This window comes from Artemia franciscana, chromosome 12 (assembly GCF_032884065.1).
Source record: "Artemia franciscana chromosome 12, ASM3288406v1, whole genome shotgun sequence".
In the NCBI taxonomy this organism is placed as follows: Eukaryota; Metazoa; Arthropoda; class Branchiopoda; order Anostraca; family Artemiidae; genus Artemia; species Artemia franciscana.
This window is the reverse complement of record NC_088874.1, coordinates 14,521,964-14,549,242: the sequence shown is the minus strand read 5'-3', so window position 1 is coordinate 14,549,242 and position 27,279 is coordinate 14,521,964. Positions and strand designations below refer to the sequence as shown.

The 27,279-nt window shown below is 34.3% G+C and overlaps 1 protein-coding gene across 1 annotated transcript in view; it reads right to left on the bottom strand.

Annotated features, from left to right (window-relative positions):
- Positions 1 to 550: 550 nt before the first annotated feature.
- Positions 551 to 27,279, bottom strand: part of LOC136033441 (nitric oxide synthase-like) — a 38,947-nt gene continuing 12,218 nt past the window's right edge. Inside the window, exons 3-11 of the mRNA XM_065714190.1 lie at positions 24,899 to 25,061; positions 20,480 to 20,571; positions 18,298 to 18,439; positions 16,923 to 17,062; positions 13,563 to 13,737; positions 12,067 to 12,168; positions 10,078 to 10,319; positions 1,584 to 1,753; positions 551 to 669 (exon numbers count right to left, since the gene is read on the bottom strand). Coding sequence (XP_065570262.1) covers positions 551 to 669; positions 1,584 to 1,753; positions 10,078 to 10,319; positions 12,067 to 12,168; positions 13,563 to 13,737; positions 16,923 to 17,062; positions 18,298 to 18,439; positions 20,480 to 20,571; positions 24,899 to 25,061 — 1,345 coding nt within the window. The remainder of the gene's footprint in view (positions 670 to 1,583; positions 1,754 to 10,077; positions 10,320 to 12,066; positions 12,169 to 13,562; positions 13,738 to 16,922; positions 17,063 to 18,297; positions 18,440 to 20,479; positions 20,572 to 24,898; positions 25,062 to 27,279) is intronic.

The following is a 27,279-nucleotide window of genomic DNA, read 5'->3' as shown; positions in this document are numbered from 1 at the left end:
AGAAACGAAATTGGGGAACATCTGGTTGCTTTTGCCCTAATGAATGACCTTGTAGTTGGTAGATCTATGTTTCTTCGTGGAGACTTGTGTAAGTACTTGTGGACGTTGCAGATTGATCATTGCCTCATATGCAAAGAATATTGATCGAGTCTACAAGATATTTGGGCCCATAATGGAGCTAACGGATTAGATCATAGCTTCATGGTAGCCGAACTCTGTCTAAAGTTTAAGAAGACGTGCAACAAAAGGACAGACCCCAACCCTATTTTGATTTGAGAAACTCCATTACAGATCCTGAAGCAGACAGATACACTGGGAAACTTTAAGAAAATGTTTCCAATCATACACTTTATTAGTACCTCAAGTCAAATGTCCTTTTATAAGACCGCTAATATGGATTGCGCCATGACTTTTTGACACCTGACTACCTATTGGCTGAGCACGAGGAATGGATTAAACTATGGCATCGTGGGTCACTGATCGGAGCATGGCATCATGGTCAAAAAGAAACTTTACTTGTATAGTGTTTGCGGACCTATATTGAAAGTGATCAGAAGCTCTTTTTCTGATCATTCACTGTGGCCGATCTTGACGGTTTCACTTCCCCCGAAATACCAATAAAAGCAGGTTTATTCTGAGTAGTATGTAGGGACCTATACTTTCCATTCTCTGCAATGAAAACCGTCTTATACATGGATAGTCAATTTCAATGCATAGAAAACAAAGGAGGTGTTGATCTCCTAATGGAAAGTTCCACAATATCCTGTCAGAACAAATAGGCCTAATTATAGTTTGAAAAACTTAAGATACTGATAAAGAATTAATTTTCAATTCACCAGTAATTTCCTATCCTATAATTCGAGCGTTAATGTTTTTTAATTGTTATCACATATGCAACATATTTCATTTATGGAAAAATTACAAATTGATTTATTTGAAGATTCACTATTGTTCTTAGAAGGTTAAAAAACATTGAAAAGAAGAATTATTGATTGCAAAAGAATTAGCCGAAAGATACATAAAATAATGAGCAAGATCTCAAAATAGTATACCTCCAATACCAACTTATTTAAAGTCTAAGGTGTACATTCAATAGAGTTCTAAAATTGATCCATTACATTAAGTCCAATAAACCTCAGATATTTTAGCGTAAAAATGGAATTATTCATAAATTCAAGTACTAAAACTGATCCCTCCTGTTCCTGGGATCATCCTTGGTCATCCCCTTTATTAGGTGTACTTAACGAGTCAAAAGATCCCCCAAAATAGAAATTACTATAGAATACAAAACCCTAAAAGGTTTCAGTTGCAGCAAACACAGCTACAAGATTTGTTATTGATCCTTATTTTGAATATATAAAACGTACTAATTTTAAAATTACTCATTAGGAGCCGTTAAAACATATAAATTGCCTAACTTCCAAATGCCACTATAAACTTGACAGAATTTTGAATTTGAAGCATTGGAAAATCCAATTTGTTGCACATAAAGTACATGATGCGAAAAATTATTTAAATGCAATTGCATATGTGTTTTACACATATAGTGTTAATTATCTGTATATTATAGCTTGCTTACTTACCAGGATAAAGATATTTATTGGGTTCCAGCCAGAGACCTCTAAATGTTGGGGGGTTTAATTTTGGCCAAACCATCTTTCCCTTCTCTACACGAATTGGACAGACGACATTCAGCATAAGCAAGCCAACCAAGATCAAGATGGTTGTCGGAATCTTGACTTCCTGTTTGAATCTAAAAAAGGATACAACGATAAACAATAATATATTTCATTATCAAAGGCCTTACAGGGTCATGCCGAACAGCGGTAGTTCTTGTCATCATAAAATATAAGGCACTAAATATATAAAAATCACAGTCATGCAAACTAATATACTGCTCGAAATTTCACAGTCAAATTAAAAGATTTAAAAAAAACTTTAAGTTCAAATTAAAGGAAAAAACTTTAAAAAGCAAAACAAACAAACAGAATAATGAAGTAAAGCAAATAGATACATACAATTGCTGACAAATGTAGAAATAATTAAAAATATTAACAAACAAGACAACAAAAATACTTACGTAAGTAGTGCTGGTGTCGGTTGAGTTCTTGGCACCGGTTGAACTACTTGTCGCGAGAGCCATTCGCGAGGAGGGAGATGCCTTGGGGTGAGGTTTTCACGAAGCCACGGAATTGCCAAAATACCAACACCAACACGGAAACACGATTCATAACGGCGTGTCGAAAGAATTTAAAGGGAAAATTGTTTTAAGAGGAATTTAACAATGAACTTGTAATGAAATAAGGGACCACTGCCTTTACTAATGTCTATTTCAGTTTATTAATGTTTACTAGTGTGAACAGTTTATTAATGTACGTGGCAGTATATGTCCATCGTCTTTCACTAGGGAAACCGCAACTATAAACGAAATTAAAATGAAGCAAACAATTGTTATACAGTTTATGGAACCAGGACCAAATTTATCCTATGGAATATTCCCCTAGCCAGTGAATTGCCGAATAAAAAAAAAATCAATGATATTTACCTTGGTTTGAGGCATTAGCAAGTTGGTATTATATATATTCTAGGTTGACCAGTATAGGTTGCTATAGTAGTTTCGAGGGTTTACTTAAAGTAGAAAAATACGGTTTAGTCTCGCCTTCTAGGGCTATAGTGAGAGAAAGGTGTAGATGGCTGGGGCACGTTCTGCGAATGAAAGATGACAGATCCCTGAAGATTGTCCATTTAAAGGAATCTGTCCGCAGTTGGGGTGGGAGGACGTCGTACAGATTTACTGGAAATGGGAACTTTTCGGAAGGGTGCAAAGAATTAGACTTTGAATAGATTAGGATGGAGGAGCGGGCGCAGTTGTGTTAGAATCTGGTGGCTTGGTGCTGCAATGAGTAGTTAATAGTAGTAGCAGCAGTAGACATAAGGAAGAAGCCTTAGAATAGGAGAGGTCCTCAGCAGGATTGCCACCACCAATAGTTTTTATCACTGATCTGATTTTTCAAAATGTAATTTTTCTTTAAAAAGTGAGCTCAATGACTACGTCTAATGTCGTTATTACAATCCAGCCCCAATGTTTAAGAGCAATAGGTCGTAACTTTCCGAGTTTTTTTTTTTGCACCATTATGTAACCCTTTGCAGCTGGTATTCAAACTTTAAACTGTCTTCACACTGTCTTCAAACTTTAAACATTTTGGAAATAGGAAATACTAATCAATAATTACTTCAATAGAAATTTCAGCTTTAGCTCTATTGCATTACAGATGAATCGTATCATACGTTCAATTTAATGTCCTATTTCACAAGTCTCCTTATAATTAGCTCCTGGAAAGTACTTTCTTGTGGAGGATATCAATCAAATTACTTCAGCACGAGGGTGTATGAGGCCAACATAGTCGCACAACATTCCCTCCACTCCAATCAATTCATATTGGCACTGTTTAACCTCACCCATTAAGTTCCAGCTTCCTTTACATCTTTACTTTTTACCTTTGCCATCCCATTCAAGGAAGATCTGTGGTTCCTGTGGCCATAGATAGATAGATAACAGAAGTTTTTGAATTTTGGGTTAAATTAGGCTTTTAAATCAGCATTGAGCTATGGTCGAGGATATCAATACTGATTTGAGAAATCAACGCATTTCTGGAAGAATATAAAAAAAAACCCAGCTCATTCAACTTTTTAAACTTAATAATATTGAAAAGTATTTAATCTCAAATGTTCTCATTTTCTTTGTTATTTTCTCTGTTTAGTCATTTTCCTTTTTCACTTTTTCGGCCGTTAGTAAGTGCTTCCAGACGCGAATTCGAAATTAAGAATCTTATTCATACATTAAGCAGTCATTCATCAAACTTTTCGTACTTAATAGTATCAAATTACCTTTGACTGGTCCTGATTTTTTCCACGTTTTCCGTTTATCATATTATTTTTTACTTTCTCTTATCCTTCTTCCTCTTGTAATTAACTTCCCGAAGCAGACGCAGAAATTTTACTATTTTTTATTCATTAACCTCACCCTTTTTTGTCAGCGTGCACTGACTTAATTGATTTGTTACTGCCTATGTATTTTTATTTACTTTAATCATTAATAAGGTCTAAGAAATTATTGAACATCTTGTTGCAATACAATAACTGATAAAGGGTAAAGGATTTAACTCCTGTTGTTCAGAAATAGTAACCCATATTTGACAAAAAAAGTGAAAAAAAAAATTTGGAATATACTCAAGAAACTCGAGATGTGCTCAAAAAACCAATTTTCATGTATTATATTTATATCTATTAGTTTCGTTTTTTAAACTACAGGTGATCACAAATTTAATTTATTCTCGCTTTAACTCAAATACAAGGGACTGCATTCTTGCCCTCTTCTGCTTCTTATCAGTGTCTACTCAGATGTTACATCTAATATGCGACGACAAAAGTGCCTAATTTATCAATAATAATCGTCCTTACCCACTCGGTAGTTCAAGTAAAACTCAAGAGGTATTCAAATTTGACCAGACAAAAGTAAAACATATTATGCATATACTGTATGATATAGTAAATTATAAGAAAATATAAGATACATTAGAAAAAAAAACAAGATGAGACAATGTATTATATAGCATTAAAATGGATTTTTGAAATATTTCTATGTAACCAACAATACTTAATCAGAATAACTTTATAAGAACTAAGGAATTTTGACCTAAGAAAACCTTTTTGAACGGTTTAGAAAAGAGAAAAGGCAGATCTAAAAACTAAAATTTATAAAAGCATATTTATCCTCAGAGGGGGAGTCGAGACAGAAAACATAGCGTTTTCAAATAGTTTTAAGGAATATTAAAAGTACAGTTTTAGCAATACTTTCCTGTTCAAGTGGGGTGATTTTTCAATTACTTCTTTATTTTCTTCTTGAGGCATTCTCCCGGCTCTTAGCATAGTTAATTAGCACCAAATATTTTATCTATATTGGTTGAAAGGCAAGAAAATAGCTATTGTCGCTTTGCATGAATTCTTTCGTGTAATTGCATAAATTAGGCATTTTCCCAGACGTTGAAAAATAAATACTTCTGTTATAATCTCTGAAAATTGAATCTACACGTCAAAAATGACTTTAAACCTTGGAAGCACTTTGGACCAATCCCTTGAAGTCTTGTTACTGTGGCAACAGTTTGTACATTTTTTGGCAGCGATGGATTACATCAGTTTTAATATAGACCCTTGATAATCGGAAATAGTACTGCCTTAATAGAGCTTTTCTCGATATCCAACCAAATAAAAAAAACATATTGGAACTGACTCAATTGATTTATAAATTATTTTTAGTATATGATGTTTTGGATTTTCATTAATTTTCCTTTCATTTTATTTATTTTATTTTCATAACACCGTCAATTCAATCACTCGGCCTTTTCAGTTATTCATTCATTTTAGCTTGCTTGTGTTATTTCATAAGAATGCTTTAAATAAAATAAATTGAATAAAATTAAAGTTTTGTGACTGGAGGAGAGGAGGCTAATTAAGACTTTAAACCAAGAAAAATTATTCTGTATAGGAGGAGACCTGTCCCTTCCTTAATCAGTCGCTGGTTACGCTAAAGTCTTAAAATCTCCAAAAACGACTCCCATTCAAATTCAACAGCTCTGGACTTTCCATGGCGGTTCTTCAAAAGTTGGGACCGGTCTATATATTTACTTCAATTAATAATACGATTTGTGAACGAGTAGGAGAAAATACCCATTTATGTTCCTTTCCAACAAAACGGCATTTTATCTAGATGGTAGCCGTGAGAGAAATACATTTTAAATGACAATCACAAAATAATACCAATAAACGTTTATTTCATTTTTTGGAGATGGGATAGTTTTGGACCTCTCAGTTTTATTCATAGACTGCAGTCCTGTCAAAGGCACAGATGATTACTCAACCAAACTGAGAAAAAACGCGTACATTTTTCACAAAATATTCACTCTAGAAAATTATTTGATCAAATTAACACTGACATGCAAAGCAAAGAAATATGAACTGCTATTCTTCCGCAGACAACCCTTCACCCCTAAAAAGTGAAATAATATAGATGGGCTAAATATAACCCTACCTAGTTAAATGGATTTTCTATGAGGGGGAGGGGCGTGAAAACAATAAGTAGGCACAAAAGATAACATGGTAAACAGCTGCATCCTTAACAAAAACCATGTCGGTAAGGCTATGTGTAGTAGATAGCCCAAATCCAAGAAATATGGAAAATAAGCAACAGGAAATTTTTAAAAAGAAATTGAAGAAGAACAGGGCGAACAATTACATTATATAAGAATTCTATGATTATATTTCAACAATTTTGTAGTGGATGTCAACAAAACACACCCACAAAGCAAAGTTCCTGTTTATTAAGCAAACAAAATTAGAAAATAAATAAATCGTCGGAAAGAAACTGAGCAAATTATATAAAAGACTTTTCGCTTTATATCTGACGATTTGTTGATCTCAAATCATTAAAGCTGACAAAAACCTCATGGAACATTTTTAAAGAGTTATAAAGACAGACAATGAAGTAGTTAAAAAATCTGGCAATAAAAACTAAAAGAACTAAAAAAGTAAAAAAAAAACTAAAAAAAGGAAAAAACTGAAAAATAAGCGGGATATAAAACAGGGGGATATAAATGACGACCGGGACACCGGGACATAAGGAATATAAATGAATCAGAAAATACAACTCATGTTTCCAAATGACGTCGTTTGGAGCCCAAATTGAAAATCCAGATCAATTTATGTCTACTTTCAAATTAAAAGGGCAAATTTATCATAGAGCAGGGTCTCTTCTACCATTCTCAGGCGAGAATCATAAATTTTTACAATTGTACTTCATCAGTGATAGAAATTCTGAATTGAATGCACGTTGCGAAATTTCTCCCAACATTGAAAGGACAATCGTTTCCCAATTACAACATCTTTTCCACGAAAATAATAATTTAGTGCGTCTGTTCTAAACAGCCATCAATTTGATGCCTACTTATACGCATAAAATTGTTATTTCCGCTGACAAAACGCCTCCTGGCCAACATGTGCGTAGATACAATACTCCAACTATCGACGAAGTGGCCATCGTTATGGTCGGTGATCAGTTTTTACCTCGAGATATTATTCTCAGGGTTTCCACCACACGTGCTACAACTAAAAATAGGCCTACCAATAATACTTTTAAGAAATATAAACCCACCAAAGCTTTGCTATGGCACTCGACCTGCCGTAAAAAAAACAATGGAAAACCTAATAGAGGCCACAATCTTGACAGGGCCTTTTGAGGGTGAGGCTGTTCTTATTCCTCGCATTCCCAAAATTCCAACGGATCTGCCTTTTCAATTTAAAAGATTGCAATTCCCAATTCGATTAGGATTTGCAATCACCATTAACAAAGCTCAAGGTCAATCATTAGAAAAATGTGGTATAGATCTTAATACTGATTGTTTTTCCCATTGACAATTGTACGTTGCATGTTCGAGGGTCGGTAAACCTGACAATCTATTTATATGCAGCGACAATTGGACAGCGAAGAATGTTGTATATTCGCAAGTTTTACGCAGTTAATTTGTATTTTATCTATCTATCTATCTATCTATCTATATAAAAACGAGTTGTATGTATGCATGTTTGTTTGTTTGTAAAAAGAGCGTTTGCATATGATGTCATTATAAGTACATACGGCTTTGTATATGCAGAGACAATGGGAAAGCCAAGAATGTTGTATATTCGCAATTTTTACGTAGTTTAACTCCTGCAGACGAAATGAATGCTTGCCTAAAAAATTCTAATTTATAGGCACACGTAAAAATATTAAAATTAACTACAAATATGCGTGTCCGATTGCAAAACGATGACTCTGGTCAAACAGTAGACTCAATTTCAGGACGTATACAACTACCTGCTGATTTCTGTAATTTAGTGACGTCCAAAAATGAATTGATTGAAAAAGTATTTCCGAATATTCTAAAAAATTATAAAAATAATAAATGGCTAAGTGAAAGAGCGATTCTCGCACCCAAAAATATAGACGTCCACGAAATCAACAATATTGTTTTGAACAAGATTCGAGACCAGGCAGTCCTTTACAAGTCAGTCGACACAGTTCTGGAACCAAATGAAGCGGTTAATTATCCATCTGAATTTTTAAATTCCATAGATCCTTCAGGGTTTCCACCACACGTGCTACAACTAAAAATAGGCGTACCAATAATACTTTTAAGAAATATCAACCCACCAAAGCTTTGCAATGGCACGCGACTTGCCGTAAAAAAAAAAACAATGGAAAACCTAATAGAGGCCACAATCTTGACAGGGCCTTATGAGGGTGAGTCTGTTCTTATTCATCGCATTCCCATGATTCCAACGGATCTGCTTTTTCAATTTAAAAGATTGCAATTCCCAATTCGATTAGTATTTGCAATCACCATTAACAAAGCTCAAGGTCAATCATTAGAAAAATGTGGTATAGATCTTAATCCTGATTGTTTTTCCCATGGACAATTGTACGTTGCATGTTCGAGGGTCGGTAAACCTGACAATGTATTTATATGCAGCGACAATTGGACAGTAAAGAATGTTGTTTATTCGCAAGTTTTACGCAGTTAATTTGTATTGTATCTATCTATATAAAAACGAGTAATGTGGATGCATGTTTGTTTGTTTGTAAAAAGAGCGTTTGTATATGACGTCATTATTAGTACATACGGCTTTGCATATGCACAGACAATGGGAAAGCCAAGAATGTTGTTTATTCGCAATTTTTGCGTAGTTTGAAACACATATATAAATCTATCTATATTCACAGGTGGGACACAGGGACACAACTACAATGGCGCATAACTAATATGGCGCGTAACGACTTACGCGCGCGGGGGGGCTTGGGGGGGCGCGAAGCGCCCCACCAACTAGGTGTTGGGGTGGCGCGAAGCGCCACCCCAACAGCTAGTATATATATAATAATCAAAATAAATAGCTTATATCTAATACCCAGTCAAGGGGTATGTGCCCCCCTTCCTCCCTCCTATCGCATTGTCATAACTTTTCGTATGTCTAGATTGTATCATATTTGTATACAGGGCTGAGTCCAGAAGCAGCAGGAGGGGGAACCGGGGTTGAATCCCACCCCTCCCAAGTATTTTTCTAACTCGTAAATTGGTCATAAAAACGCATACAAAAAAACTGCAACTCTTCCTATGACTCGAAAACTAGACTTAAAAATGGAAGTAAGCTCTCCAACCTGAACAAAAGCTCGTTTGGTAACCCACACCCTCTCGAACCGCTTTTCTGTGGTAAACTTCTGTCTAAAGACTCTAAACAAAAATCCTTCTCCCTCTCAAAAAACTGAAACTCCCGTTCCCGAACAATAATCTTTTTAGCCCCCTTCCCACCCCCTTCGAACAAAAATCCTAGATGTGTACCAGATTGTATAGTGCATTAACATTACTGTAATTTTTTGCAAGGAGTTTATATATTAAAAAACCTTTGCAAATTAATAAGATAATTTGAGTTCCTATTAGGTTAGTATTTTAGTCTATTTCTGAAGTTCTAGATCGTTTCTATTTTATGATGATAGATCTTTATTAAGAATAAACCAAGGAAGGAGCGATGTGCAACAGATAAGACATACACTGATAGTCTGTGTAGGCTTGGCTGCAAGTTTCAATCCCCACTACACAGCTAAGTTCAGCAGATTTTAACCAAACATTGTCTCCTTTGATGTGAATTCACTCAGTTTATGGTTGCCCCATACACACTCTGACGGTCCAAAACACTTTGTTAACCTAAAAATTACTGAGCTTCAATAAATTTTCATATAGAGTTGTAAATTTGCTCAAAACAAATACGACATACAAAATAAATACGGAATGGGTGATGATTATATTATAGCTTATAATTAGATTAGCTAATTGATTAGAAAAGGGAGTTATTAGATTAGAAAGGTACAAGGGGCCATTTGGGTATGATGTGTCTCAGGACCCCCCCCCCTCATCTTTTTTCACAGGAAAAAAAAACCTAAAATCCAGAACTTTTACACTGAAAATGCATATTTTTTATTCTAACCTTTACCTCATTCCCTCCTTATATAGCCGTTTGATTGACCAATTTTCTACACATACCTGATAGCCGTACAAGGGTTTGATCCAGTAGAATAAAACCTCTTGGTGGTAAACTGGAGTTGTAAATGATCCAGGCGGGTTGACCCAAACCCAATCTGTGGGACATCCACCTCTCTCTTCATGCTCGCTCTTGAAATGTTCAATAAAAGTCTCGCAAGCTGTCTGATGGTCGACTATGGTGATTTTTGCTTCCTAATAGCAAAGGTCTGATTAAATATTACAACAAAACGTTTACTGTTTCAAAGAGACAACTTGAACACCAGTGCCTACATGTTGAAATCTATAACAATACATGGACAAGGTTCGACACAAAAACCTCCCGTTTTTTATTCTTATTCGCCAATTTTTGGACACTTATTTCCCTTGTAATTCTAGGCAAATTGTTGGTCAACTAACGTTGAATTGAGTTTTAATTAGTGCAAATGTCTAAATTTATAAATTGAATCAATCGCCTTGCCAAGTTTAAGTCTAAATCCATTAAATCCAAGTTTAAAAAAAAGGCTAGCAACAACAAGCTCAATGGTTAAATTTTTTATGACCTGTTAAATTCAATAGCTTAGTAATTTCATCCCATTATTCCTTGTACTGACAAAACTCAATTCCTCAAGGAATCTCTCTTCGAGCCCAATGAATTGTATCATTCACCCCAGTACCTCCAAGACACAATTAAGGTACAACTCACACACCGAACAGTCAGTTTGGCTCAAAAACTAGACCTCCGTTGCCTGTGCAACGGGAAGTGTTGCAGTAACTGTGCCCTGTTCCTTAGGGCACAGTTGCGGAGCAACACGTGCAACTGTGCCCTACGGGACACAGTTGCGGAGCAACAGTCTCCATTATGACCTTCAGAGGACATTTTTCTAATGCGGCTTCGATTGTTATCTTGAAGCATCTTTGATACGGTTTTATTTCGAGCTCCTACTAAACTGAGTTTGGTAAAATGTTTAGCTAGTCCAGAAATAAACGAGAAAAAAAAAATTCTAGCTGGCCCAGAACCGAAGTTACCTCTAGAACGTCGAAACTTCGGAAATTATTTCTTAGAGAACGAAGCAACTTGGTATATAGAGCACTTCACTTCTTCTTGCATACTTTTCATAGCACTACTCGATAAAAATTTAAGAAACATCAAAATCGAAAATTTGAGAAAATTCCAAAAAAAAATCGGAACGAGATGGTCTCTTCCGGAATTATTTCCGGGAAATCTGTAAGAGCTACGGAATTTTGTGCTCCGGTTCTCGAAGAGACAAATGAAAGTTCTAAATGAGTTCAGCATAACTGTATTTCTAACAAGTTTATTTCCGAAGCTAGGGTCGTCTTAACTTGACGCCAAACATCGAACGCACAGTTTCTAAGAAAAAAACGGTTTTATTTTTTTTTATGGAAAACTGTTAGAAATTTTAGGAACTTCTCTGGAATTTTTTTACTCTGTTTCACGTTTCCCTTCCCTCTGAAAAATCTCAAATTTTTAACTCTTACCACTTCGGAGCTACAGGTCGCTGATCACGGTGAAAAAAAAAAAGAAACCACGAAAGCAGTAGTGTTGCTCCGCAACACAATTACAAGTATCTTCACATAAAGAAAAGAAAATTATACACAATTAATTTTTAGGGGAAGTAGCATGGTAATATCGCTTCCCTAGCCTGCGGAAAATTAAAAATCAGGAGCTGCAAGCAAGCTTTTTGTTTTCTAGAAAAGATACAAACATATCCACAGGAAAATTATTTTTAACTTTCAACCACTTATTGTAGCTAATACGGCGGGATAGCATAAATTAATCTTAATTAGTTAGATAAAACGACTGGTATGACGCAGGCAAATATGGAAACTAACAACAAGAAGACAAAATGTGACATCAATTTCAAGCTAAGTATGAGAGTGAATTGACTAAAGAGCATAAAATGTCATTGATAATTGCCAAGAGAAAAGCAGAGAAACTTACCCGAAAACTGTGCGCTACAGCGACAACCAGCTCGCTGACGGCCAAGTCTCGCCAATTACTCTCGTTTGTTTCTGTGTTCAGGCCCATGATACCAGCCATCACCTAGATATTGCAAAAACTATTAGCAAACCACAAGAAATAATATTTACTATCTAGATTCTATAAGACTAATCCTATCTAGATTCCACATAGATACTATGAACTCGTTCCAAAGACCACTGTCCCTTCTAACTGAACAATAACAGCTTTTACCGTGAAACGACATTATATGCAAACAGAAAATAGGGGGGAAAATAATACTTTTGTGCAGAACTGTTTTAGTGGTTATTTTGGCCAAGAGAAACCGAAAATATGACTCTTACTTTTCCTTTTATTTTTTTTTTTTTTTTTTTTTTTTTTTTTTTTTTTTTTTTTTTTTGCTTTTACAAATATATTTGTTTTTTTACTACCTTACACCACCAATTAAGCTTACTTAACTAAAAGTCATATTTTTATTTTTTGTTTTCTTTTCTAACACTTGTTGACACAATGAGACTGTTTCAGCAGCCTAACCCCTTAAATATGTAACATCAAAGAATAAAACGTACAAAGTAACATACTAATATAAAGAGTATAATTCACAAAGATAGAGATGTAAAATTATCCTGATCTTGAGTAGCAGAATTTTACTACCCAAGAGATCAGATTTTATACTATAAATCAGTTTATTATTATCCGTAAGCACATCCGAGTTGCACGACAAACTAACGAACAAATATAAGTTGAAATGGTAATAAGTTCTTTTAAAAGACAGTGAAAACAGATATAAAAAATCTGGATATTTCGACCACAAACACCAGTGGTCGTCATTCAGCAGAAAAACTAAGGCCTTAAAATTAAAACAAACGTACTTATACAGAACAAAATAAATACTTTCGGGTCAGAAACATTTTTCGGGTTGTTCACTAGATTTGTCAGAGAGAGTTTATTAACAGGGTTCATTCAGTCTTGAGTGGCAAATTTTCTTCTTTAAAATTGCCAACATGCAAGTTGAATTTCTAATGAAGGTGGCACAAACTTCTTTTTCTTCCAATTGCAAGAGAAATGTTGTTGAATTTAAAGTTATATACTTGATTGTATACGACCACTGGTGGTCGACCATTGATGTAGGAGGTCAAAATATCCCGATTTGTTATATGTGTTTTCACTGTCTAATAAAAAGACTTAGCCCTATTTGAACTTTTATTTGTTCGTCATTGAAAGGCAGTGTGGTCTTAAAAAACAAAAACAATACCTAATATAAGGTATTACGTCCAAAAAGACGAAGTAACAAGAACGCAGAACTCGGCGGGTAGAGGGGCTTATAATTTTGTGGTTGCAGGTTGTCGTATAGGGAGGGAGGGGGATAAAAAAAACGTATCGAATATCAAGGTGATTAAAAAATATTAATTTGGTCACTTGAATCCCCCAGGAAGCGATAAATCGAATTTCTAACCCAAAATATTTGATTTACCTACAGGTGCGAGATTGAATCTATGTTTATCTCCTAGATCACGTGATCCTATTTCTGAATCCGAGTACCAGCCACTGAAGGGTATCGCACTGAATTCTAAACCACCACAGTCTAATTTCAAGCATGACACTCCCGGGAGGGCAAACCACTTGTAGCCAAGATCGGTGAATTTTTCATATCTGAAATAAAGAGAACGTTGAAAAGAATGCCATACAAAAATTCAAATGAATACATTTTCTTAAGCTTTAAAATTCGAGAGTGTAGAGTGAAACAAAATCATCAAAACTGGCCATACACAATGCATCGCAAAATAACAATAGAATTCTTTATTACATTTCTTCAATGTCATCATAAATTTTAACAAATAAGCAAAATGCATTTTAAAAAAATCTCTAATAAATTACTCAATGTATCTCAAATTGGGAAACCTTAAAGTTGGATAAATTTACCACCTAAGAAAAAAAAACTTGAGAAAAAAGTCATTCGAATCTCAATAATGTATAAATTTAAAAAAAAATCTAGAGTTACTTATGAGAAATCAACAGCCCAACCAAACTAAACTTGTGTTGTTTGTTATTGATCATCACAATAAGATATTTCATGGCATACTTTTCTTTGATTGACGAAGCAGAAAAAAATTCTGAAAGTTAAAACACGATAAAATACAAGAGATAACGGTAACAATACTGAATCTAGAAGATCTAGCGGTAGACCTAGACAATTAAAAGCAAGAGCTAAAGACTTCTGAAGATCAAAAGCACGGAGAGAAATTACTCTACTAGAACTTGCAGGGTGGAAAGATTTTATCGTATGTGCTCTTCAACTGTCACATGCCCATTACCTTCTGGCGAATCTGAACATTTAAGCACCTCTCTTCGTTGTAACGGTTTTCCAAAAGATTCTGGGAATGTCGCCAATAGAAGCGTTAAAGTTCCGTTTTTATATTCAAATTGAATATAAATAAACTAAAACGTCAAGTCGACTAATCTATGAGAATCTACAAAATCCAAAAAGTGAAGGAGTTTAAAATACTTTGTAAACATCAGTAAAAAAGCTCCGCGCCTCCTAGTAACAGAAAGGAATTTTGTTAAGCCCTATTAATTTTTTTTAAATTGTATTTTTTTCATAGTTAGAATCGAAGTGCTTCTACATTACATGAAGTAAATTAAAACGTAAATACAATCCTTCTGGAATAGGTACATCGAAAACGTATTAACTTGTCAGTCTGGACCACAAAACACTATATGAAATGGTCAGGAATCATCAAAAGCCTTTTCGGACACAGCTGACATATTGTAATGCAATAAATTAAATATGTATTCAAATCAAAGAATATATAGAAAATGGTTTTAATGTTTTAAAGTCGGACGAAAAAAAAAATGCACGGGTCAAATGCTCTATGTGATCACACATCTGATCACGCACAAATACAAGATTTCATATATATATATATATATATATATATATATATATATATATATATATATATATATATATATATATATATATATATATATATATATATATATATATATATATATATATATATATATATATTCTATCACCTGACCCAGTAAATGGTCAGGAATTAATCAAGAAACGGCTACTTAACTAACCAAATATAAATAAATCTCGAGATCTGATCAAGAAATTAAAAAACAAATTATAAGGAATTCATAGAAAGGAAAATGGACTCAAGGTTAAGATAGTTATTTTTTATATATATTGATATATTTATATAATTTTAACAACAATTTAGAACAAAAATAAATATGATTAACCCAAAACCAAACGTTTGACGTGGGATGAATACCCTACGTCATTAAAGTTCACTATAATAAGAAAGAACGAAAGAAAGAAAGAAAAAAGAATACAAAATAAAAAATAAGAAAAAATATAAAATAATAATAATACAAAGGGGGCAGCAACCACACACCATGTGATACTGTAGGATTACACTCAAAAACCAACTAGAAATCAAAACTGAATTTAACTAGAACCAAATCTCCTCCAAAAGCAACAAAACTAAAATGCATACTGATTTAAGAAATTTTCTTTCAATTTTCCTTTAAAATGAAGCATCTTCTTCATCTTCTAAATTCAATATGTTAAAAGTTCTCCTCGAGTCGACCCAGCTCTAAACGGGTATATGAAGAAATCTAGGGAAGGAAAGCAGGAAGGGTGTCCCCAACTCCCCATTGTAATTCCTGGCTGAAAGGCTACGAAACAGAGATCAGCACCGCCGGTTTGGACCTTAAGGGTCTAGTGCCGTCATACTTCATACTAAAAACAATTGCTCCTTTGGGCACAATTATAACTGAATCAAACACACTAAAATTGGACACAATTTCGCACGTACTAAAATTAGATTCGATTAGTCAAGTCTTAATTATCCCCAATCAATTTGATTTCTAATTAATTAAATAAAAAAAAACAAGTTTTTTTTACTGAAAGTAAGGAGCAATATTAAAACCTAAAAGGTACAGAAATAATTACGTAAAGAAGGGGTTCGCCCTCTCGTCAATACCCTGCTCTCTGCGCTAGAGTTCGAATTTTGTTCCAATTCCTTAAGAATAGCCCTTGAATCACAAAGGCCGTTTAATTAGAATAAATTGCTCTTTTGAAAGTGCTAAGAAAACTTTAGCGCAAGGAGCAAGGCATTGACGAGGGAGCAAACCCCTCATATAGGTAATAATTTCTGGTCGTTTTAAGTTTTAATGTTGCACCTTACTTTCAGTTAAAAAAAAAAAACTCTTTTTTTTTTTCTTGATGTCAAAAAAAATTCCACATTTTTGCAGATGGAAGCTTGAAACCTCTATAATACGGTTGTCTGATACATTGAATCTTATGGTGTGATTTTCATTAAGATTATATGACTTTTAGGGGGTATTTCCTCCTTTTTTCGGAAATAAGGCAAATCTTCTCAGGCTCGTAACTTTTGGTGAGAAGGACTAAACTTGTTGAAACTTATATATTTAAAATCAACATAAAAATCTGATTCTTTTTGTGTATCTATTGGTATCAAAATCCCTTTTATAGAGTTTCAATTACTATTGAGCAGGGTCGTTCCTTACTTACAGTTCGTTACACCGAACTGTTTGATAAAATTGGATACAACTAATCCGAAATAAAATGTCGAATACTGAACTCTAGCGACAATCTTATTACAAACTAAATGGAAAGATCTGTATCCCTGTAAGGCTTTTAAATTCAAGCCATAATAGGAGTATTGGCTTGTAGCAGTCCTATTACAGCGATGTAAAATTGCTAAAAATTTAGTTTTGCCTTGTTTCCCATTTCTTTTCGTCCAGTTTAAATCTTATGAAGGTTAGAAGGCAACGAGTATAACGATCTTTTTACTTACTTGGGGTGACGAAGCGGTACTTGAAGAACCAAATCTTCTGGAATATCGAAAAAATGCGCTTCTCCGTCACCAGCCTGAACTATGAGGGGTAATATATCTTGTCTCGTCCCTTTTCCAGCCCAACCAAGCTTTTGAGCAGCCTAAAAATCAAAAACGAATTATTAAGGCTAAATAATTATAAAAGCAAAATGTGACAAAGCACCAACTTTTTTCAGAAAACTGAACAAAATAGATGAATTTACAGAGACAAAAGCTCGAGGTTGCAAAAAAAGTGACTTGTACAGAATTGCAAACGAACGGGATTGCCAAGAAGCAAAGGAATAGTTCAATATATGGCAATACTAAAAAACTTCGATTCTACACCTCTGTGAAGCAGCATTTTTTTTCTAAATTGGCATTTATGATGTTATCAGTGAATCGACAGCGCTTATTAATACTCTTCTAGCCTATATCTCCCCCCCCCCCAAACAAAATCCAATAATAATTATAGTCGGCAAGCACTGCTAATCTACAGTCAGCTTAGTAGATTGCACGTGTTTAGTCTTTTAAATCAAAGCACCGTATGCAGACAGTAGTTGACAAGATACTGTTACACGACAATGCTACAGTGCTACACTAGAATCAAAAACCAGATTCAATATCAGCTGGGACAATCTTACGCTAAAGAACTTGCCTCATTCTCAACTTTTCCCAAATTTCAACTTGTGTTGAAAACTGTTAATAATTAGCATACTTTACCAATGAACACCTTTGTTCCTAATTAAATAATTAATAGCAAGTTCACTAAAAACAAAAAAGTTTGGCCGCTCATGAGATTTCATAACTACTCAAACACAACTTTTACGTCATGGTTTTATTTTTTGTCTTTAGAGTTTTAATCTTTCTTGGTAGCAAGACACAAAAATTAGTTTAGAGTGAATTTAGAGATACAAAAATTATATTATAAAATATTTTTAATATTTTTGTTTTAATCTGAAGAGCTAAAGTTACCAACTTCTGCTAGAGAATTGTATTCCACTCAATAGTATTGCAAAAACTACTATAAATCTTTTTTTGCTGTTAATATCTGGCAGTTAATAATTCAATAACCATATATGCTATAATAAACTAGCAATATAGCAATGTCAGAGCAGAAAATGGGCAACATTCATTTGACTGTTCAGGCTCGTAACTTGCTTTTCTATCCATAATCAGCTGCTTCACACTGCATACTAGTAGCTGAACCAATTATAAACATTAAAAATACAGGAAAAAAAATATCAGCAGCGAAAATCAAATTGAAAGGGACAAAACACGCGTCACTTTGTTTTTTATGATTTTTTTTTTTTTTTTTTTTTTTTTTTTTTTTTTTTTTTTTTACTTAAATTTTACAGACCTGAGTCAGCTCCAAGTTAAAAGGATCTCCAAGAAGGGTACCATCAGGTTGTTTATAGCATGCATATCCAATCATAGTAGAATTCCACACACGAAAGTCACATCTTCCTTTTTGACGGGGTGGAAACACCGTTGTTGCTGATCTTAAAGAGTAAAAGCCATGATTAAAAACTATTTAGCATAAATTTAATAAGAGAACAATAAAACATGAAAGGCAAGTAATAATTCCAAAATCCAGCCTCAAAAGCTGTAAAACAGAAACAATGAAAATAAAGACAATACACCTGCTCACTATTGTAGTGACAAGGGAGAGTCTCATTTTTCTTTATCGGTTTTTAATTCTTCCTTCTATTTAATATTTTTTTTCTGCCGCTATTTTGATTCCGCTTTATTAAACTTGGTATTGTTTTACATTTATTTTTTTCATCCGTGTTTTTTCTGATGTTTTCTGTTTCACAAGTGTCAATACTTGGCATCAAACACAAAAGACACCGAACAAGAACGCAAAAAATATATCAGGTCTTTTCAAGATGGAAATACATGGAATGTTAGCCCAAAAACACATTCTTAAAAGTAAAATGAGACCAGTCGTACTATTTCACGAAAAAAATAGGGAGGGGGCAATATATTTCAAAATGTAAGAAGTGGCTCACTTTTTTTTATTCCAATTTTCTTTTTTTTGGGGGGGGGGAATACCAAAAAAGGTGTTTTTCAAAATCAATAGTTTGACAAACACTAGGGTCAAGAGCCTGAATTTACCTACAACCCATATTCCCCGATGCAGGCTGAAATCTTCAGGAATGTCTTAAAATAGTGGGCCTAAAGTGCACTATTTTGGTCTTGTAAATCATAATCCTTCTCTTTTCAAATTTAGAGCCCTTCTGGTAGGGTTACGAACTGTCACTCCTAAATTACAAACACACAATTTCCTATTCATCTTCTGCTTTACAAAATCTCAAGGAGATACACAATGTGTTCTTGTGTGTTCTGTGAAAGAACGAAAGTTTCAATTCTCCATACTCATACAGATTATTTCCGAGAGTAGATTATGAAAACGATCTTCACAGATACTCACAACCTTGTTTGGGTTGTTGGTACACATTGACACATTGAGAAAAAGGGATCTATATCCAAAGAAGCTATCACCAGAAATGCACAGACTAGCAGTGCCGTCAGAAAGCTAAAAAAGACTTTGGAGATCAAGCACTTAATCCCAACGGCTTAAGCTTCTCATGTTGATAGAAGTGTTCTCCCCCTCCTCGACTCTACGCGTCAGAAATATATCATCTCAACCAAAAGGAAGAGAGAAGAATCTAGTTTTGAAAACGAGTGCCCCCGTCGACTGCTTGCGTCCCCTCGACTCACAAGATAATGAACAGGAACGCAATGAATATAAAAGGGTCAGTCATCTCTCATTAGGAACAAATGAAGGCGACGATGGAGTTACTTTGGATACGTGATGCGCATGAGTAATTCCACAATTCCCAAGCAGTTTGTCCTTAGCCAAGTCAAAGTAGTCAAGACTTTTGGCTAATCAAAAGCAACCACTACAAAGACAAACCTAAAAATACACTCCAATTTTCGCACGATAGCAACCTACGAAACGTTGCCTTACAACTGGTCTCTTTACAACCAGAGTGAGAAGAAAAAATAACAACCATTTTGGTCGTGTTTGACGTTACATCTGGACATTACTTTATATTGTTTGCTGAATCCTGTAAACGAGCATTCAGCAGAAGGATAAAATCTAGTTGTGAGATTCGTTTAGTAAGAGACAAGTGAAATATCAGGCACCGTCATGTCCAGGTATCGCGACGAAAAAAGAGTAAATTTTACTTGTTTCCCGTGTACACAAGTTGGAAGCTTAAGGGATTCAGGTTTTTTTTTCAATAGAAAAACCTCTATGTCTCGTACGAAAAATTTCCCTCGTGTTCCTTAGTCATGTCTTAGTCAATGTCCTAAACAGTCTAAACAGTTTTTTTTTTTTCAAATTACAATCATAGTGTAAAAAAGTTCAATTTCCAATGGTGAAATTCAATAGCAGATCGTCACAGATTATATTTTCAAATACACTACCCAGCTTAACTAGCTTTAAAATTTGATAGAGCCTCCGAAAGTACAGTTAACAATACGATAATACCATAATTTGAGAAGAAACACTTATAAAAGGGAGAAAATCTTACCGTAGAATTCCACCATTTGTGGCGTATTGTAGGTGGGTACACATGGCTTCAAACATTCCCTGTGCTGTACCAACATGACGACTATCAAATACCTAAAAGAGGGATGAGATTTGATGTAAAAACCAACCAGAGGAGCAAATACAACTAACAACTAATTCATTTTTATAAACTTTGCTGCAAAACTACTCTGAAGCAATCTCTTGTACCTTTTTTCCTTAAGCTGATTTGTAACCGAAATTGCCAAATGCAAACCTTCAAACTCATCAGAACGAAATAGGGAAAAAAACAACATACTACACACAAGTCCTTAAATGTTTACCGTTCACCCTTAACTTTCACTCCGTCAACACACAAAGCAAGATTGTTTGTGAACTGAACTTTGCAGTCCGTGTTGACGACAAAGCACCATAAAATATGTACCATACTAGTACTAATCTTATTTGAAGCTTTTTCAGCGCTTAATACTCAAGTTGAACACTTTATAAAATCTTGATATCTAAATAAAATTACGAAATTATACTGAAGTTAAGGCGTAAAAAAGATATTGCAGCCGCTACAAGAAAATGTATTGCAAGACGTGAATCTTCATAAATGTCACGGTAAAATATCTTACAAGACGTGTGTATGGTTTCTTACCAACAGAAGGCCCGTCATTTCAATAACAGTTTCTCATGAATTATAAAAAAAGAAAATATTTCTGCAAGATTTTCAAAATTTTCTAATCACTGTATTTTTTCCAAATGCAGGGATAGCGTCTCAGAAAAGCTTAAATCCAAAAATTGTGATATCTGTTAGCTCAAATTATAACAAAGTAGAGGCTTTCCTAACTTTTAGTAACGAATTCAAGTTTCTTCTTTAAGTCTGACTTTGATATACATGTTCGTTTTTTAAAGGTAAAATTTGTAATCACCTTATCATGTAAGTAATTCTAGAAAAAGGCACAGACAACTCAAACAAGTAATAATAACAATATTCATTTAGATTAATGACATAAATGTCAGACTTAACTAACTAACCAACTAAAAAAAACAAAAAAAAACGATAAGATAAAGATATTTAATTTCAAAAAACGTCTATCACAAGCTCTGAAGGACCGAATTCGCATTTCAGAGTCATAAAACCATAAAAAAAAAAAAAAAAAAAAAAAAAAAAAAGTAGCACAACAACTAAAAAACTGGCTAAACAATGACATAAACAACAAAATCAGAAAGTCAAAGCCATTCATTAGTAAAAAAAAAAGAAAGACAAGAAAAATTAAGCTTTAAAATGGAAGAAAGTTAAAAAGATAAGAACTAAAAGAGAACTAAAAAAGAGCGAGATAAAACTAGCGTTGGAAAGGTTTAAAAGAGAACATATAAACAAATGAGAGGGAACGAAAGAATCAAACGAACACAAAACTTTGGTATCACAAGTACCAAAGAAAAAAAGGGAAAACTAGCGGTTTATTTTATAAGTAATGAATGGGGAAAAGGTTTTTTCATACCTAGATGTTAAGCAGCGAATGGAGGACAAGATACGAACGGATTCAGACACAGTGCATGGCAGGTGGTGTCTGGATAGGGAGTGTCTCTTGGGGAAAATATTTTCCTTAAGAAGGTTTATTATTGCATTTTTCTTTTTGCATAACGGAGGCGAAACATTCCTCTGTTGTGCTCAAGAGTTCCCAGCTTGGTCTTTTTTAGAAGGAGCGGATGGTACCTTGGCTTCTTTAAAAATTATTCTCAGGGCTCTTTTTTGAATAGATTCAATTTTTTCTGATTCATCACGAGACATGCCAGGATGCTCAACTGGTCATGCATATTCAAGATGCGGACGGACAAAGGAAATACAGATCGGTAAAGAATGGAATGGGGGGGGGACGTTAAATTGACGCATTAGCTTTATGGAAATATTTTTAGCGTGGATATCCCACTTTAAATTAGATGAAATTGCAATCCCAAGTAATTTAAAGGAAGACACAGAAATATATGGAGGAATAAGGTTGAGGAAAAGGTGTGAGGTTTTAAGGAAACGTATTGGCATTATAATAGATTTAGAGGGGTTTACTCTCATGTCTAAGACCGCAGCGTCATCTGCAATATCATTGAGGATACTCATAGGGTTGCTTACAAAGTTTCGGAAGCAGGTTCCAACAACCGTTAGTAACAGAAAAAAGGAGGGACCTAGGAGAGTACCTTGGGGTAATCCATTGTGAACGTGGCGAGGACTGGAATAACGATTCTGATATTTGCCTTCCTGTGTTCTATTTGATAAAAAGGAGGCAACCAATTTAACCAGGAAAGGATCAATATTGAAATCAGTTACAAATTTCTCAACCAAAATATTGTGGTTAACAAGGTCAAATGCTTATTGAAGGTCAATGGAAATTAAATTTAGCCAGCAATTAGGTTTTTCGAGAATTTTTCCAATTGAGTCAATAAGAAAAAAAAGTAATGGGAAGTAGAAGCGGATGTGATATTCCCGCATTGTCTCTGGACAGTAAAAGGTAGGATTTTCTCCTTTACCCAATCTCCAAGGAATCTTCATATAGTTTAGAGAACATAGGAGTAAGTGAAATAGGATGAACACCTTCAACACTAGGTTTTCCGCCTTTCTTATTCAAGGGGGTTATGAGTCCCTGTTTCCAAATTTGCAGATACTGGCCAAACTCAGTAATCTCCCTGAAAATAACAGACAAGGGCTTTAAGTCTAAGTCACTGAAAGCACTAATAGGAAGAAAAGGGATATCTAAAGGGCAACACTTGTTTTTTGTAGTTTCCCAATTTTTCTTTTGATATGAGACGGAGATATGGAGGGGAAAGCAGGTGGGAGAATATTAATGGGTAATTGATAAGACAGGAACTTGTTAAGATTATTACCAGTAACTTCTGGGGATTCAGGTAATTTGAAATCAAGTTGGTATAGACTCCTACCACATAACTTTTTTTTACCTCGGAGTACCAAATTCTTAGTTTTTTGGTAAACAATTCTTTGACCTTGTTCTTGAAGTAGGATCAGGCAAATTTTACGTATTTACGTTGTATTACGTTTGTCACTTGTTCAGGAGGACTTTTTAAATCTTTTTTCTGGGAAAGAAATTATATATTTTTGCTTTAGCTTTTTCACGAAGACCATGCAAAATTATAAATATCAGACCAATCCTCGGTATTCAACCACGTTTCGAAAGAAAAAAGGCCAGCATTTTGAAGAGGGTGGAAAGAGCCATAAGTTACTGAGAATGTATATTTGAAATTAAAAAGGGGGACAGGAGGAGGGGAAAATGATAACTCTTACCCAATGGAGGCAAAGCTGAGGGGGGACTGTAGGAATTATTCAGATAGTTAGCATGACATCTAGAGAGGAATTTCCCCTAGTTGTTGGTATTTTAACTATTTGCCTAACTTTTAGAGAGGAGCATATTGAATTCATCGTAAGTTCATTGGGATTACAAACCAGAAAAAGTCCTGCGCTTGGGTACTTAGAGACAACAAAATCAGCGCTGGTCTGCAACTGCTGGAGAAATTTGCGTTTTGCATCAACATTTTGGTTTGTCCAGTAATAGAAGAAAGCTATTGCAATGGATATTATAGGGACGGGGGAGTATTTTAGGTATAATACTTTGCCAAAGGATTTCATCGTACTCAGATAAATTAAGAAAGAATAATTTTAGAAAAAAATATTTAAACTATTTTACTAATATCATATGTTAAAAATAAATGAAAGAAATGGTTTCCATTGATATTTATTTTAAAAGAGTTTGATCTGGTAAAATTTCAACAATGACATTTACAGATGGCAAAGCAGTAATTAGGTGTGTGAAGACTAGGTGGCAGATGAGCTTTTCCTTGGACAGAAATCTGTAGAAGCTGCTGGTCGAAAGGAAAATAAACGAGTCATCTCTTATTTATGATTAACTGAGACAAAATTATAAAACATTCTTTTTTTTGTTGGTTTTTCCTTTTTTTTGGACTAAACCAGAATTTTGTGCATGCTTCCAAATCTAGCGTACCCCACCAGTTTTGGACACACAACTTTTATTTTTGAAACATTATTCTTATTCTTTTTCAGTCTTGACTCTTCCTTCCAGCTTATTCAATTGCACTAGGTAGTTTATTTAAGCGGTTACTTATTTAACATCAATAAAAGTTTAATATAAAAAATTAGCGGTAACTAGATTTTCTAGGGCTTCTATGAAATTTTTCGATGTTATTTTAGTCAGAGGAAGAAGAATTTGGAGGATACTGCATTTGAAAGAAAAGGACGGGGAGTTAATCAATGCTACACAATAGCCAATCATGCATATTTTATGGACGTTACAAAAAAAACTATTAAACGCTTTAAATTGGGCTTTAAGACTAGCTATGTGGACAAACTAAACTGTTCTTCCACAAAGCAAGTCTATTTATCTTAAATTAATAAGTTTAAAACTGTGAATTGTACCTGTAGCTTTTTCCATTGGATACGTCCAGGACAACGTGGGGAATTCCTCCAGGCAACTGTAGCACCATATTTCAATTCTTCAGTTTTCATGATGTAACCATCTGATTCTTCGATCTGCGTTTTAATTTCGCTCCAACGGTTTAGATGCTCAGCAGATCCAAATCTAGCATGATGAGACCAAAGAATTTTAGTAGCCCCCACAAAGAGTAGAAATGCCACCACAGATAAGTAAATTGTAGACAAGGAAGATAAGTCAATATTCATTATGATTACAGTTTCAGTACTTTTAAATGGTATCTTCTTTTTTTCTTATGGGAAAAATCACAAGTATGTAATTTGACGTTAATGACGTGAAAAACAGGGAATAAAAAAAAATCAGTTATCGGTTATTTCCAAATCTATTAATATATTTTTTTTTACCATAAGCGACAAGTAAATGCTCAGAGAGCATGACTCTTATAAAAAAAAAAAATATTTTTCAATATAGCCTGAAACTATCCTCTTTTTAAGATTCATCAATACTTATCAAGAATTCCTGTTGTCAATAGAGGCAAAAATAACCAAAAATGGCCCAAACAGCTACTTTGCAAACTTTTAAAATTTACCATTTGAAAAGATTCGAGTACAAATTCAAAGTATCACGTTTTAAATTAAATTAAATTACAAAGGAGGCATAGGCTTAGATTGGAATTTAGTCATCTATGATGTATTCACCTTATTTTGTACTAGTGTGCAAAATAAGAACCTGGGAGCTTCAATATTAAACCAGATTTGTAAAAAAGGGTGCCAAGAACTTACACAAAAATAGTTCAATTAACAACACTATACTTAAAGACTTCCCAGCTATAGGGTGGGTGCAAATCGCCTATAGGGCGAAACCCCAATTTTTCACAGAACTAGAAACTAAATTACTTCTAAACTTTTTATTTCATTTAGACATGGAGGCATTTACAATGGAAGTGTTTCATTGCAATCAGTGGAAGGAGAATAGCAATTGTTGCAATCCTTTTTGGTAACAATCGCTTGTATGAGGTGTGCATGCAGCAGTCAGGTACACAAAACAGCCATATATTATTTGAATAACGATCTGCTAATGACAACTTTTCAACACAAAGAAGATTTGAAATTAGGGTAATTCATCGATATACTTGCGAACATTGGACAGGAAAGAAGAGCAGGGGTGACTCCCTGAAACAATGGTTCCAAGTCTCAAACCCTTTTTTCATTTCTCATTTCGGTTTTTATTCATTTATGGAATTCCACAGAGATAGTCAGGATCTCTGATCCTCCTTGTACCAAAACGGCGGTAATGATTTCCCTTACACATTTTGTTCAGACAAAATATGTGCTGTAAAGAATAACAACCAAAGGGCACAACTTCAACATTTTTACAGCGTAATTTCAGGCGAAAGTCTTACCGGCTCCAATGCGCTTCCTCTATTTCACCCAATCTCCAGAAAGTTTCTATTTAAGACCATAAATTAATTTTTTTCTTTGAATGTCACAAATCCTATGTTCATTTGTGTTTTAATCGCAATCAGATGTGAAAGAAGACATTTTTTTTTTTTTTCTTTTTAGGGTCTTGAGCTCCACCAAAACGTCTTGAAAAAAGGAAATTAGCTTAATGTATTGTAGCTTAGTCGCTTAATTTATCAACTACTTGAAAACGGTTTTAAAATAATTTGTGTTTGTTAACAAGTCTATGAAAGGAGAAGATGTTGATCATTTGAAGGGACAAAAAGTTAAACCAAAAGGAGTTATGTCTTCTGAAGAGATTAACTTACAACTTGCATATTATCATACTGGAATTATTAGATATAGCACCATTAGAATTTGTTCAAAGAGAAGGACAAGATGAAGCCAGTGGAGTCAATAAAATGGGAGAGGCGATTACCCAATAGATTCTGAAAACACAGTTTTTGTTATTTTAAGCAAGAAATTAATAAAACAATAGCGTCTTACCTCCACCCTAGACTTTGATAGATACAATTTTTCTGTATATTCTAACAAAATAGAAAAAAAAAACTTTACAATCCCCCCCCTTCATTTTCATCGATTTGAATTCCTGTAAAAGAGACGTGAATTTACATGCTATGAACAATTTTAGCTGATAATGGTAGTTTTAGCAAAGCCTGGCGACAATGAGTGAAGGTAGCCCCTTCATGACACCCCTATCGGCTGAGCAGATAATACTCGCTTCAAAGTAAGTGAGGGGGACCTGGAAGCTAGCTGAAATACCTAAATGTAAAAAAGTATGTTTAAAATCCTCAACAAACAGCCAACTCACGCATAGACACCCACATAGCAGATCAGTAATGACGCCAGCCAGCCCTTCATCCTATCCTTTTAAGATAAAAATAAATCCTAGATGGGTGTAAAAT